We start from the raw sequence: 14,430 nt of genomic DNA, 5'->3' as shown, positions 1-14,430 counted from the left end.
TGCACAACTGACGAATGTGAAAGGAAAGGGGTCATCGACGAAACTTTGTAAAGAATTTTCTTCACTTTGCTGTGCAAGAGTACACCGCTTTCGCTTCATGGCTTTTATAAACAGAACTATGTGTTTGGTAAATGTTTGTAGTCGGTAGTTCACATAGCTAAGGGAGCTGTTTTCGGTTTGAGCGCTCAGACCGTTTGGCAGCACAAGCTGGACTTTGTTGCCAAGAATGAAATTATTTGTTTTAAGTTCCAAGAGAGAATTTTAAGTTAATCCGCATTTTCATTTCCCTCGACTGTGTTGTTTTACCTTCATCCTACAATAACTATTCAAGTGAACTTTTTATTAAAGAATTAAGATACTATGCTAGATATTGTTGTACAAATTTGTATTCTGCGTTCACAAAAGTACAAAAAAAAAAATATTGGCTTTTAATGTGTAATTTAGGTTATCTCTCTTATTCTGTATAAAATGAAGTGAACAACTCTTACATAGAATTTGTCCTCCTGTGAAGTCCCGAACGATAGATACTGTCAACTTTATTAAACACCTCAATGTATGCTCAATCGGAATTCTGCCCAAACACTGTGTTTTATTGACCACCCTGCATCCGTTGCCCGGAGGAGGCCACCGCCTTCACGTCGTACCGTAAAACTGGGGAAGTGGCACAGGGTTGCGGTAATCCTCACCTCACCTCACCTCACCTCACCTCACCTCGCCGGCTTTATGTGAAGCCGTGTTTTCTTCATAGCGCGTGCTTCTTACGCTTGGGGAATTATAGTATGGTGGCGTTATATTGTGCTGCATAGTGGATTTCCCTGCCACCCCCGAGGCCTCACAGTGAGGTGTACATATTATACCCTCTTAATGTCCGGCTCAGCCAGCGTCTGGGAACCCTCACAACTCTCTCTCTAACCAAAATTGTTGCAGTGGCACTTTCTTTTTTTTGGAATTATGCTTTTGTATTGACTGACTTGGAAGTTTTATAAGCCAGTCAGTTTTGTATTTCTGTCAATTCATGGCCACGCTGACCAAAGTCATGCTAACCACAGGTTAAAAGCTGACATTATTACTCTGGCGGGGGGAGGGGGCATCTTCAGAGGTTCCCCAGTTTGTTCTGCGGACGAGGCATTTTCAATGTGATACCGCTAGATGGCGATATAATACAAACAATTGCACCGGAAGTTGCTAGCCTGCTGCTATCAGCACATCCTACTTTGTAAGACAGGTAAGTTTACAGTGCTTGGAAGAATTGAATCAAAACTACTGGAAGTTTCCCCAACAGATAACTTGTCATTTTATCCGGCAAGCCTGCTGATAATTGTTATCAAATGTAAATAAGGCCTTACATTTGAAAATAGTAATCTCATAACTGTAGAATAAGTAGGGTTTTTTTTTATATAAGAAGTAAGAAGTTTTAGAGTAAGTAGTTGTTTGTGTGAAGGAGCGAGTTTAACACATTTTCCTACCTGTTTACGATGCAGAAGTTACTACAGCCAGCTGACTGAGCTGGAGCAGTAGATGTGAACCCACACGTTTGGTGTGACAAACACAGAGTGTGTATGACAAGCAGGGCCATTTTGGCCAATAAAATAGTTGACAATTCAAATTTTTTCCATGACCCCGTTCAATCTGATGGTTTGCATGTGCATCACTCGGCAGTCCCCAAGTGCATGTTCTTGGCTCCCCGTCCTCCAGACCAGCTGTGCTAGATGCTGGAAGGGATCCAGTGTGCATGCGTAGAGTAACCAAGCAGGGTTTTGGACTATTTGAATTGTGTGAGGAGGGTGACAGGCCACCTGCCACAGGGGCCAGCCCTGTTCGGCTCCTCAGCCCTGCCTTTCAACTGGGTGCCAAGTTTGGGTTCTTTCATGTGGGCCTGAGCTCTTTAAGACATCGGTAAATATTGAACAAGGCTCGGTCCAGACTCAAACACATCTGTTGTCACATACAGTCTCTACTGTTATGCGCAGACAAGGCGGGTGGACATTAGTGGGGCTGTTGCATTAGCTTCTATGTGTGGACAGCAAGCGAGAGTTTATTCTTTGCAAACACAAATGCTCACTTTTGATGAGCTTAGGCTAAACCATGTCCCACTGTAAACAAATACTGGGCTGCATGAAAGGAATGGAGTTTGGTCTCACAAGGCAGTCGCTGAATGCCAAACCCAGCCCTGAAGATCAGAGATGAGATAAAGTGAACAGATAACTGGCATTTCATACGCCTTAGACATCATGTTGACGAATCCAACAGCATCATTCCTTTTTTGTCTTTGTGTGTGTGTGTGTGTGTGGGGGGGGGGGTTGGGGGTTGGAAAGGTGTATAGCTGAATCATAGCTGTGGTCCCACATCAGGCTAGTTATTGACTCTTTATTTTTTTTAAAAACAATGACCAACATTGTCATGGGTGTTACACACTACTGATATTGAGTCCAAGAAAGAATAAAGACTTGGTGAATTTGCTGTAGCGGTGTGTCCACTGGATGCCTGTCAAAACAACCCCCCCCCCCACCTCATGCGTTTTGTATCGTCCGCCATGGAAAGACCACGAGTTCCCCGGTGCTTTCCAAATATGAAACATTTCCTTTTGTGTTTTGTGAAGCGCACAACTCGTCAGTGTCACTTCTCGCTCCACCAACCAAAAAGCTAGAAAGCATCGATTAACCAAAACAGTATTGAAGACACTAAAATGACATTTTACAAAGCATGCATATCGTCACAAAAGGAATAAAGGGAAAGCAGGATTCATATTAATTTCAATGTGAAGCTTGCAGAGCCACTACTCTGAGCAGTCAGCCTGCACCTGCTTTCCACAAAGCCCTGCCCAAGGGCCTCGCCTCCTGCACCACTGATTTTGGGGGGGGGGGGGTTGGAAAGCGATCTCCAGTGGACACAACGCCTTATTGTGGGGGCCTGTGTGTTCAGCGGGCCCAAGGCTTACGAGGGTATTCTGCGACAAAAGAGTTGCTAACAGTGTTGCTAACGCTTCTCTAAAGGGGAGTAGCTAATGGCTGCCCCTGGAAAACCCCTAGGACGCCATCATCTAATGTGCACATGTATTTGAGGTGACAAGGGGAAGGGTGGGCTACAGGTGGGCGAAAGCGAGCCAGTGAGGAAACAGGCTGCATGTTTACACAAATGAGACGAGAATAAACTAGATACGTTTATAAGGGAAGGTATTTTGATCAGGCATATTATTGGACGGGAAAAGAAAATGGCGCCACAATTATTTACGCGAAAGAAACTAGCTTGCTATAATCCGCTAACGCCGGTTAGAATGAATAGCTGTTAGCATACCGAGCTAACATAAAATGAGTCAGGCGTTTGTTATTATTATTATTATTATTATTTTTAGTTTGTCATGTTCGCGGATGACATTGTGATCTGTAGTGAGAGTAGGGTGCAGGTTGAGGAGAGCCTGGAGAGGTGGAGGTATGCACTGGAGAGAAGAGGAATGAAAGTCAGTAGGAGCAAGACGGAATACCTATGCGTGAATGAGAGAGAGGACAGTGGAATGGTCAGGATACAAGGAGTGGAGGTGACAAAGACATCTGAGTTTAAATACTTGGGGTCAACTGTCCAAAGTAACGGGGAGTGCAGTAGAGAGGTGAAAAAGAGAGTGCAGACAGGTTGGAGTGGGTGGAGAAGAGTGTCAGGAGTGATTTGCGACAGAAGGGTACCAGCAAGAGTTAAAGGGAAAGTTTACAAGATGGTTGTGAGACCAGCTATGTTATATGGTTTGGAGACATTGGCACTGACGAAAAGACAGGAGGCGGAGCTGGAGGTGGCAGAGTTGAAGATGCTAAGATTTTCACTGGGAGTAACGAAGAAGGACAGGATTAGGAACGATTATATTAGAGGGACCGCTCAGGTTGGACGGTTTGGAGACAAAGCAAGAGAGGCAAGATTGAGATGGCTTGGACATGTGTGGAGGAGAGATGCTGAGTATATTGGGAGAAGGATGCTGAATATGGAGCTGCCAGGGAAGAGGAGAAGAGGAAGGCCAAAGAGGAGGTTTATGGATGTGGTGAGGGAAGACATGCAGGTGGCTGGTGTGACAGAGGAAGACGCAGAAGACAGGAAGAAATGGAAACGGATGATCCGCTGTGGCGACCCCTAACGGGAGCAGCCGAAAGTAGTAGTAGATTTTTAGTTTGTCATGTAACCACATTACTCCTTTTTAAGCAGTACTACTACGCGGTGGTGTACGGCAGTTTTCCAGAAAGCGGGATTGGCAAATGTGTCCACTATGTTAATGCCGAAATTCACAGAAATCCGGGATTTGGTGTCCCCAGCACAGAAGCTAACCTTGCTCCCTGCCGCCCTTACACGGTAAGCCTAGCTAGCCGAGCCTGCTAGCAGGCCACCCTCCACCTCTTCATCCCCTGGGTCTAGAACGACTCGTTTGCCACTTTACTTTTAATGGTTCTCATTAGTTAATCTGGATCTAATTTTCCATTAGAAAACAAAGACCCTACAAGGTAAGGAGATAAAAATTCGATGACTGTACATAGTGTAACGTGCATGGATAAGAAGACACGCTGGCCGCTGGCTGGCGGGTCTGATCCTCTAGCCGAGCGGTTAGCGATGTCTCCCGAGGTGCGGGCTATACGGGTTCGCGTCCCGGCCGCGGCAGTTCCTGTGGCTGCCCCCCCGAATTTGCTACGACACGCAATTATCTATAGTTTCTCAACACTAGGTGGGTAGAGTCAAGTTCATAACCGTGGAAAACGTGTTTCCAACAGAAAGATCTCACCTCAGAACTCGTGTGATTGGATCGGTTAAGGCAGTGGGTCTCAACCTTTTTGGGGTCCTGGACCCCCTGCGTATTTTTGATCTACCCTGAGGACCCCTCCACCTGATCTTGGGGGAGGGGGGTTGCAATTAGATAGAAACAGTAGAAACTGCATTTTAAATTGCCTTATAGCATTTATTCACTCTTTGGGGCAAAAATAAGAGCTTTCAGTTGTAACTTAGGTATAGTTAACAAAACAGAATTCTTATGCAGTAACTTTCAGATATATGTAACAAAACAGAATATGTATTCAGTAACTTTCAGATATATGTAACAACAGAATTTTTATGCAGTAACTTTTAACAATGCAAACGGGAGCGAGATCTCTTATTAAAATACAATAAATGACACTTGTGAAACAGATGTAATTAGAGAAAAAAGTCCTGTTACCCTTTATAGTTTAGGTAGATAAAGGTCTCAGTCACATTTGAGTAAAATAATCCTATTTCTATAAATGTCACAGGATCTCTTTTTTAAAGCTATTTTATTTTCACGGACCCCTTTCAATTACACCACGGACCACTAGGGGTCCGCGGACCTCCGGTTGAAAAACACTGCTTTAGTCGAGCGGTTAGCGATGTCTCCTGCGGTGCGGGCGATATGGGTTCGCGTCCCGGCCGCGGCAGTCCCTGTGGTTGCCCCCCCCCCCGAATTCGCTACAATACGTAATTTTCTATAGTTTCTCAACACTAGGTGGGTAGAGTCAAGTTCATAACCGTGGAAAACGTGTTTCCAACAGAGAGATCTCACCTCAGAACTCGTGTGACTGGATCGGTTAAGGAACCCGGGGTGAGTTTGGTTCCGAACATTTCCATTAGTTTCTGAACAAAATGAAGACGTGGTAGGCAGAGCAAGTGGGGTGGGGGGGTGTGACCCTACTCAATTTTGGACAGTATTACTGACCACGTTAAGTGAAATTTCTCCTCAGGACATGACTTTATAGCTGCATGACCTGTCAGTTAAGGAACTTGTCAACGTGTTGTCGTCTTTCTTGTTTTTCTTGTTTGTTTGTTTGGTTTTTTTTCCCATGCCCCCAGCAGACTGTATCGGTAACCAACACTTCTACACCACTTTAACACGCAAACTCGGGTCAGAAAGGGTTGCTAGGTTGGTCACCAGCCATCTAGTGACACGGGTGCCAAGTCGGGTGGGTGCCAGCACCTCATCGTAGCAGCAAAAGGGTGTTGTCCATCTGAATAGGACTCACATCGGGCAGAACACCGAGTTGTTCATTTATGTACTTTGTAAGGGAAATTGTTTGAAACTGTAAACTGGTTTTTGCACTTCTTAGATTATACTTCCAAGCCACTCAAAGCTCAATTTAATATAGAAGCGTGATATAACCCGCCCCCTCCCCTTTTAGACTAGTCTGTAAATGAATGAGTCAGTGACCTCCTTTGCAGGTCCACGAGCTGCTTCACATCTCAGAATTATTAAGGCCTATGAATAAGCTCATCGTGAGAAATAAGATGTCTAGTCCTGTAGACACAAACAAAAACAAACACGCAGACAAATCAGGCTCTCAAGTATGTGAGATTTTTCCTCTTCATACTCTATACATAATCTGTTGACGCAGGGCATTTCCCTGATACTATTTTTCTTGCTACACTGGTTTGTCAACATTTTTAATACTTAGCGCTCATTTATTGTACAACTTTGTCTTTTGAGAGAGTTGATTCAGGTTGATCTTACCCTCTTTACACTGACTACAGCAATCTCAGTCGTTGGAACGCACCTGGTGGGACTGGTATGGCCAGTTTAGCCCAGCCAGGAGTCTCAGAGTTGCAATCAGCCAAGTTCTCTTCATCCAGGAAAGTGCATTTAGTTCTGCTATGTAAAATACTTCCTCATTTTTACCATAGTGTTAATGGTAGAACTACCTCTCTCCAAGTGTGCTGCCAAACTCTGAGGAGTCTAAACTTGGGACATACTTTACCAGGCTGTCCAACACAACACTACACTGAACAGGTACAGTTTATGTTTTTTTAGTATTTGATTTCACAATTTGCCCAGTAACTTTTATTTCGTGGAGTGTTTGTGATTCTATTATTAGCAGGTATTTCTTGGGTTTTTTTTTAAAGTTGATGAATCATTAGGGAAGAAAGGATGCAAAGTCTGCTACTGGTTTTGATAACAAGATAATAGAAATGACTAATCTTTCAGGCTTAGATGGTGAAATATTTCGATGTATCTTCTGTCTTTTATCCCTATTTCTTACTGAGCTTAAGAATCAGAATCAAGTTTATTGCCCATGTAGGTTTGCACATACATGTAATTTGACTCCAGTTTCGTGACTCTCAGTGTACTTAACATAGAATAACAACACTACCACACAACAATCTTCAGATACACAAGGATTGACTTATACAGGCGAAATAAGAGGTGATAAAGTGGAATGGTTCAGAGAATATATCAGAGATGCTGAAAATAGATGTTATCAGGTTACTTGCATACATGATTTAAGCATACACTTTCACCCTTCACAGAGATCACACATACCAGGGGGCTTCTAGTTTAATTTGTAGCTGTGGGAAAGTATTCTGGAGTCACAATCTGTTCAGCTGAAAATATTACACGTAGAGTCAAACATGGGATAATAGAAAAGTATGTAAATCCATACTTTTCAAAAAAGTATGGATTTACACGTGTTCCATGCATTCTCTTTCGTAAGAGAACACAGCCATATCTTCTGACCTGTCACATTTCTTAACAAGAATTAAGGACAACTTGGCAGGTGGGTTGGTCCTTCGAAAGTTCAAATTTAACTCTTGCACTTTGATATAGAAGAGCTTCCGAAAAATTGTTTGCAAGATGCCTGGTAGCCTTGTGTTGCTGTACATCTGCATCAATATGACTGAATCAATATGATTGCCATTTAACTTTGTTTTTGTTTCATTGTCAAGTCATAGCCAAGCTTTATGCTACTCAACATGGAGCCCAAGAAAAAGAACTTTTTTGATAATTTCCGTCTGAAGACAAAAATGCCCAACCTGAAGAAGCCAGGCAAGAAGGGACTTGGAAGGCAAGGCATGAGGCTTGGTCATCGTTACAGCATCTCAGTGCCAGACCTGAGGTTACTGCCAAGTGAACCCTCTCCAACACCGAGTGCCCTAGATTACCCTCAAGGCCGACTGTCCACTGATTCACCCTCTTTCTTCTTTGGTACTTCCCCTGGGCAAAGTGACACCGACTCCATTGCTAGCAGTTCTATCACCAATGAACCACCATCATTTGCCGACACACTGAGTGATTCAGTCTCCCTGACAAGGTACAAAGTTCCCATGGATGATACAGATTCTTTTGACAACCTAATAAGTCCACCTGTGATGCCACTGACCCACTATGAAGAGGTGGAAGATGTCAGAAGAGATCCAAGCTCAGAGGGCAAAGGGAATTTGAGTGCAGAACCAGTGTATGCACAAGTAAATAAGCCACCCAAAACTGTCAAAGGGAATGTACCGAGGCCTCTGTCTCTTCCTGTCCCTTCACCAAGAACTGTTCTTACTAATATAAATGCACCTCTACCCCATCTAGCCCTCTCAGGAGACCAAGAGAATCTCTCCACAGAGAGACTTTACAACACAGAAAATACTTCTACAGAGAGAGTGAACATGTCCTCAGGGGGAATTACAGCAGCACTTGCCAGAGCAAGCTCATTTGGAGAGCATGCAAACCTTCATACAGAAAAACAGCCCTCATCAAATGAGCAAATAAAGCTTCCACCTGAGAGAGGGACACCACCAGCAATCAGAGAAGACATATCATATGCAGATAGATGGTCTCGGCCCGTACCCAGAAGAGGCACACCGATGGAAAGCGCAGATGGTACCTCACTGGACTCTGCCGGTGATACACCCAGTGAGGAGCGAGTCAATATGCCATGGACCACGGACTCAGAGGAACTGGATCGAGACTTTCTCTCTCCCCAGATATCGGAGGCCCTCTGCATGGAGGAGCCCCTGCTGGAGGGATCCCAGCTAGAGGAGGTCTGGGAAGAAGCAGAGGAGGTCAGTACCTGCACCATGCTCCTATTTCCTTTAGCACACCTGCAGTTGAAGGGCCCTGTTCTCCATCTGTAAAAGCACAAAAATAACGATCATATACTGATCAGTAAAGCTAAGGCTGATACGCTAGAGGGTATAGAGATAATATCCATTATTCCATCCATTATCCAAACCACTTATCCTGCTCTCAGGGTCACAGTGATGCTGGAGCCTATCCCAGCAGTAAATGTATTTTTTCATCAGAAGTTCATCTATTCAGTCGTCACAATAAGTACTATACTAACAACAAGTAAACCTCTCGTGCACTTATAAAAGTAGTACACAAGTAAAATGCTATCTGAGAACTGGACATCCACAATGTATCTTACATGCTATGGCTCAAGATTGATTTCAAATTAAAAATGAAATTGATTCAATAAAGCCTGCAGTATAGTAGAAACTATATCCACTATATCTTCTTCTGTTAGGTGAACTTGTAAAAAAAAAAAAACTTAATGGTTGGAGAAACAATGAACAATTTAAGATGCAAAGTTTGAGTAAGGATACTTTTTTTGCGCAATGGATATTGTTTTGTTGCTTTTGCAGCTCAATTCAGCTACAGTGCAGTGGACAAATTTCTCTTTGCACCGCTCAGAGGCAATGCATATGAAAATTCATTATGAAAATGCATTATGAAAATCTTGATAACTTTGATATAGATTTATAGCCCAAAAATAAGTATTTACAATCACAATCAGAAACTGTCATGCCCACTGCACTGCAGGCCTTAAAATTCAGCTTTATAATCTGTCTATTGTAAATAGTGATCACAATGACCCATTTCTACATAGATGTCTAGTGAGCACAGTGAACTCTTTGACAAGGCCATGCAAGACCTGTCAGATATCTCAGTGAGTACTGCCTTGACTATTGAGCTCATTAAAACGGGATAAACATATGACTTTGAGAAACCCAATTAATGTGCTTATATCTCCATCCCAGGTGCTGACACCAGGGCTTGAGGTCCCAGCAGCTGTGGCCTTACAAAGATACCTCCTCACCATCAACCTTAAGGAGGGCAGGAACCTGACCGTTAAACGCAAACGCTCTGGTAGGTCAATAAGAAACCACTGGTGGTTCCAACCTTGGTGGGTCATCCCGGGTCGTCCTCTGTGTGGAGTTTGCATGTTCTCCCCGTGTCTGTGTGGGTTCCTCTGGGTGCTCCGGTTTCCTCCCACAGTCCAAAGACACGTAGGTCAGGTGAATCGGCCGTACTAAATTGTCCCTGGGTGTGAATGTTTGTGTGTGCGTCGGCCCTGTGATGGCCTGGTGGCCTGTCCAGGGTGTCTCACCATCTGCTGCCCAATGACTGCTGGGATAGGCTCCAGCATCCCAGTGAACCTGAGCAGGATAAACGGTTTGGATAATGGACGGGTGGTTCCAAAAATCCTGGCCTTACACAGAAATAATAATAAAAATAATAAAAAAACGATTATTAGATTATAAAGATTATAGGGTCTATCATTTAGTCTTAAAGTGTTTTTTTTTCCTCCCATAGATCTTGAGAAGTTATTAGATATTTATACTCCCTTTATCATGGTCGTTTTTAAGCTGAAATGCCCTTGAATAGATTTGTTGGAGAATTCAGATGATGTCAAGGTAAGTCCACGACGCATCAGATTTCTTTTGCAAAAGAATGGAATTTGTTTACTGGCTTTCAGGACAATCTAAAGGGTAGAACCCGCTGATACATTTGCTATACATGGAATTCCTGCTAGCCAGGCCTTCAGTACGTGCTATTCACACAGCGGGAAATTGGGTATGTGTCATTGCTGTGCAGTCTTGTGTGTAAAGTCAGCATGGCGCATGTTCAGTAAATGCTACTGCTTACTTGTCTCCTGTTAAGTGTTGTATCAGCAACAAAAGAAAAGCAAAAGAAAACTACCAGAAGCCATGCAGTCAGACCCGAGTAAAGAAAGCTTTTACTGTACTATGCTGCACAGAACCTATTCAGTAGAAACACATCATCGTCATGTGAGTTTCTTCTTTCTTTGTTTTCTATTTTTTAGTAAAATTAACTATTTTTGCAAGGTATCAGTCCTGGTGAATTTTTCGTAGAGGTGGTAAATCTATTTTTCAGTCATTATATAATAAGCTGTCACATGCTTAAGGTGTTTTGAAATCTGTGCGATAGCTTACTTACTGTAATTCTGGCATACTTGTTTTAAAGTAGCATGCTGAACCCATATCCCAGGCTCATTACCACAGGTAAATCCTCCATCGCCACATTCAAAAGCTCCTATGGATTGTGCAAGATGTTGAGCTTATTGCTATCCTTATTCTAGAAATTGTGTGTGTGTGTGTGTGGGGGGGGGGGTGTGGGTGCACGCCTGAAATACAAACCTCCTTCTGATGGTTTTCTTCTTCTTGCGCCTTTGACCTTTCCTTGAGGCCCTGCGAGTGCACTTAACAGGGTTTAGTTTGAGGAAGTAGCGACCTCAAGTGTCCATAAATGGAAGTGTGTGAGAGAAGCATAACGCGTGGCCTCACGACTTTAGTTAGTAAAGCTATATACGACTTTTTTTTTTGTTTTACATTTTACTTTAAAAGCTAAGACTCGCCAATGTTGGTGTTTTCTACTGACATCAGTGGTATTTTTTGGTACAAATATGTGACGTGAGATAATTGGTAAAAGCTGGGTCTGTCTTATTGAAAGCTTCGTGTGCTACATGTCAGAATCAGAATACTTTATTCATCCCCGAGGTTGAAGTTGGGTATGTACTACGAGTTTCATGCAGAACTTGATTTGGGTGTAGTCCCATGGGGTTGGGATTTCATCTTGAATGTAAGAAGTAATGAGTAAATGCATCTCGCTCGTAGCCAAAGGGTGTTCCACCTGCATTGGCCGTGGCAGATCGTCTCAGCTTGGTGCTCCACTCCCCGCTAGTTGAGACCTTACTTCCCCTGACAAGATGGCACCGTGATTCAATCCCCACACGCCCCCTGTCTCACTACTGTTTGCCCAACAATCAACTCTGAGCCAAAGACCCACCAACGCTGTACATTGTCATTACATATTGTGAAAGGACCCACGCCACCAGCCCCCGCCTCTTGGATCTTTTTTTTTTTTGTTCTCCCCTTTTTTCCCCCCCCCATTAATTTCCATCGTCACTGTTCTCAGTCATGCCAGAGCTTTTCTCCTTGCTAGATGCCACATTCTCCTCCTGTCAAGTTGCCTGGAGGTTTCCCTGTCACAGGCTGGCAGGGCGGAGCTGCTGTGGGTCCTGCCTGCCTATGCGAGATGTTCATTTGGAGTGGGGAGCTGACAGGCCTGACAGCACATCCCCACAGGGCCTTTGTCATGTGATTCAAGCCTCCCTGCAGGCTCTCTCAAGCACCCCTTTATTTCCCAATACAAATGAAGGCATAGGACTGGCTTTCATTTTTTTTTTTTTTTTTTTTTTGGCCAATCTGCCTGCCATGATGGAGACAAAGACATTTTGTACACCCACCCCACTCAGCGACAGACTTACTTAACAGGCTTGGGAGATTAACACTGGTTGCATCGAGGTTCTGGTTCCCGGTTGCCTCATGCTGGCGAGTGTTTTACTCTTTCACAATTAAACAGCTACATCCCTCTATTTTTTGCCAGTAGATGTTGGGTGTACCTCCTCCCCACATATTTCAGCCTCAGACACAACAGCTCTTTGATTTAACCACTATGGGGGAAGGGTGTCTGTATTTGTGGGCGTTCTCATACAGCATGTGATTTTAAGTGTTCATATGTTCAGTGTGAAATAAAATGCACTTGAATTACAGCAATCATTTACACTACAGATTGCTACAATGTCACATTTTTTACAATCTGGTTGTATTTTAACACTAATTACTGCTTGCGTCACACTATACTGAATTGGCTTGTCACTCTGCTCTGTTTTATGGTTCATTGTAGGTACAAGTTATCCCTACGTGAAATTCAAACTTGAGGGGAAACAGTTCTATAAAAGCAAAGTGATGTCGAAAAACCTGAATCCACGGTGGAACGAGTCTTTCTCCCATCCTCTGCGAGACAGAGAGCATTCCGTGGAAGTGCGGGTAGGCCTCCTAAAATCCTCATTTTGACTCGTGAGGTGGTATTTTCTCTTACAGATTGGTCACACGGTTTTGTAAAACACAGTAGGTTTTAGCACAGTGATTTGGTACAGGTTATTTGAAGTTATATGTCTTTAAAATAAATAATAATGTAAGTGATTTTTTTTTTTGGTAGGTCTACGATAAAACCCGGACCACCGATGATTTTATGGGTTCTAACTTTATTTCCCTTAAGAATCTTGACTTGAACACGTAAGTTGGATTCTTTAATAGTACAAAATATCAGCAATTACAGTATTACTATGAAATCCATCATAGACTGTGGGCATTATCTTGGTTTTTGTTTATTCTGTTTCCCTCCAGAACCTACGAGATGGAGCTACATCTGAATGATCCTAAAAGTAAGGAGGATAACCTGGGAGTCATCATTGTTGACGTCTGTCTAATGTTCAGAGAAGCCACCATCAAAAGAAGCCCAGTAAGAAAATGTCTCATACGAGAGGCATGTATTCACATACAAGTTGCGTTTCTACCCTTCCCTAAATGAGATCGTACTGATTTTATTCTGTTTGATTTACAGAGATGGCCACCAAAGAAGAATAAGGTATGGATATTGACATCATTACATTTGGGCTTAAGCATCCATTTACAAATTTTATCCCACATACCATAAGTACTCCAGCATTCATAGCCTCGGTAGAATAGTATCTACAATTTCCTTTTCACGGATATATACCAAGTCCAGTTGCACTCGATTCAATTCTTTTGGACAATTTCCTTGGTGGAAAACGCTAGGGGGCAGTAGATTACTGTACTATGGTGAAACAAAGAATAAGGTGTGTGCACTGGGTGCACGCTTTTGTGTGAAACCTTGTTTCAGTGCAGCCTATTTGTTGTGGTTTCATTGCAAATCTCTTTTTTTTCTATTGGATACACTATTCTATGGGATGTCATTTTTGCTATGAAAAAGAAACAACTGCACAATAATAATAATAATAATAATAATTATTATTATTATTATTATTATTAATAATAATAATAAACAGTGATCAAAACATGTCAGAATTATCATATTGAAGGATTATGTTCATGTGAAAGAGCTCTAAAATGAGTGTAATCCCATCGTACCGTTTTTATCTAGTAAACAAAATTCCACCTCTTTTCACGCAGTTTTCAATATATTCAACAGCAGATGTAATTAGATACAGAAAGAGTGCTGCTGCTGGGGACTCATGATGCCGAAGTCATTGTAGCCATGGGTTTATAGTCACTCCTATATAGTCCCTACATCTGCCGCTATTCAGTTTCTTGATGGTCTGGTATGCAATCTCAGTTTGATGTTAAATGACAAAGGAATGAAGCAATTTTCATACAAAAAAGTAGGTTATCCTCCACAGATGGTTAAAGATACTCAGAGGGAGAGAGAAATGTGCGATGGGACTCAACACAATGTTGTGCTGCCCAAATCACAGTGCTAATTTAACAATTTGAAAATACTTACTTCATGCCAATTTTTTTGACAAATGCACTATATCTTATTGCATTTAACACCTATCCTGGAGG

The 14,430-nt window shown here is 42.7% G+C and overlaps 1 protein-coding gene across 1 annotated transcript in view; it reads left to right on the top strand.

The window, feature by feature from the left end:
- Positions 1-6,667: 6,667 nt before the first annotated feature.
- mctp2a (multiple C2 domains, transmembrane 2a) overlaps positions 6,668-14,430 on the top strand; it is a 36,110-nt gene continuing 28,347 nt past the window's right edge. The window contains exons 1-8 of the mRNA XM_056282486.1: positions 6,668-6,760; positions 7,696-8,799; positions 9,627-9,686; positions 9,778-9,886; positions 12,728-12,870; positions 13,043-13,119; positions 13,231-13,345; positions 13,448-13,471. Coding sequence (XP_056138461.1) covers positions 7,711-8,799; positions 9,627-9,686; positions 9,778-9,886; positions 12,728-12,870; positions 13,043-13,119; positions 13,231-13,345; positions 13,448-13,471 — 1,617 coding nt within the window. The 5' untranslated portion in view covers positions 6,668-6,760; positions 7,696-7,710. The remainder of the gene's footprint in view (positions 6,761-7,695; positions 8,800-9,626; positions 9,687-9,777; positions 9,887-12,727; positions 12,871-13,042; positions 13,120-13,230; positions 13,346-13,447; positions 13,472-14,430) is intronic.

The sequence above is a fragment of the Lampris incognitus genome, chromosome 6 (genome assembly GCF_029633865.1).
Source record: "Lampris incognitus isolate fLamInc1 chromosome 6, fLamInc1.hap2, whole genome shotgun sequence".
Lineage (NCBI taxonomy): Eukaryota > Metazoa > Chordata > Actinopteri > Lampriformes > Lampridae > Lampris > Lampris incognitus.
The sequence above is the reverse complement of the archived record's forward strand: the minus strand, read 5'-3'. Positions and strand labels throughout refer to the sequence as shown.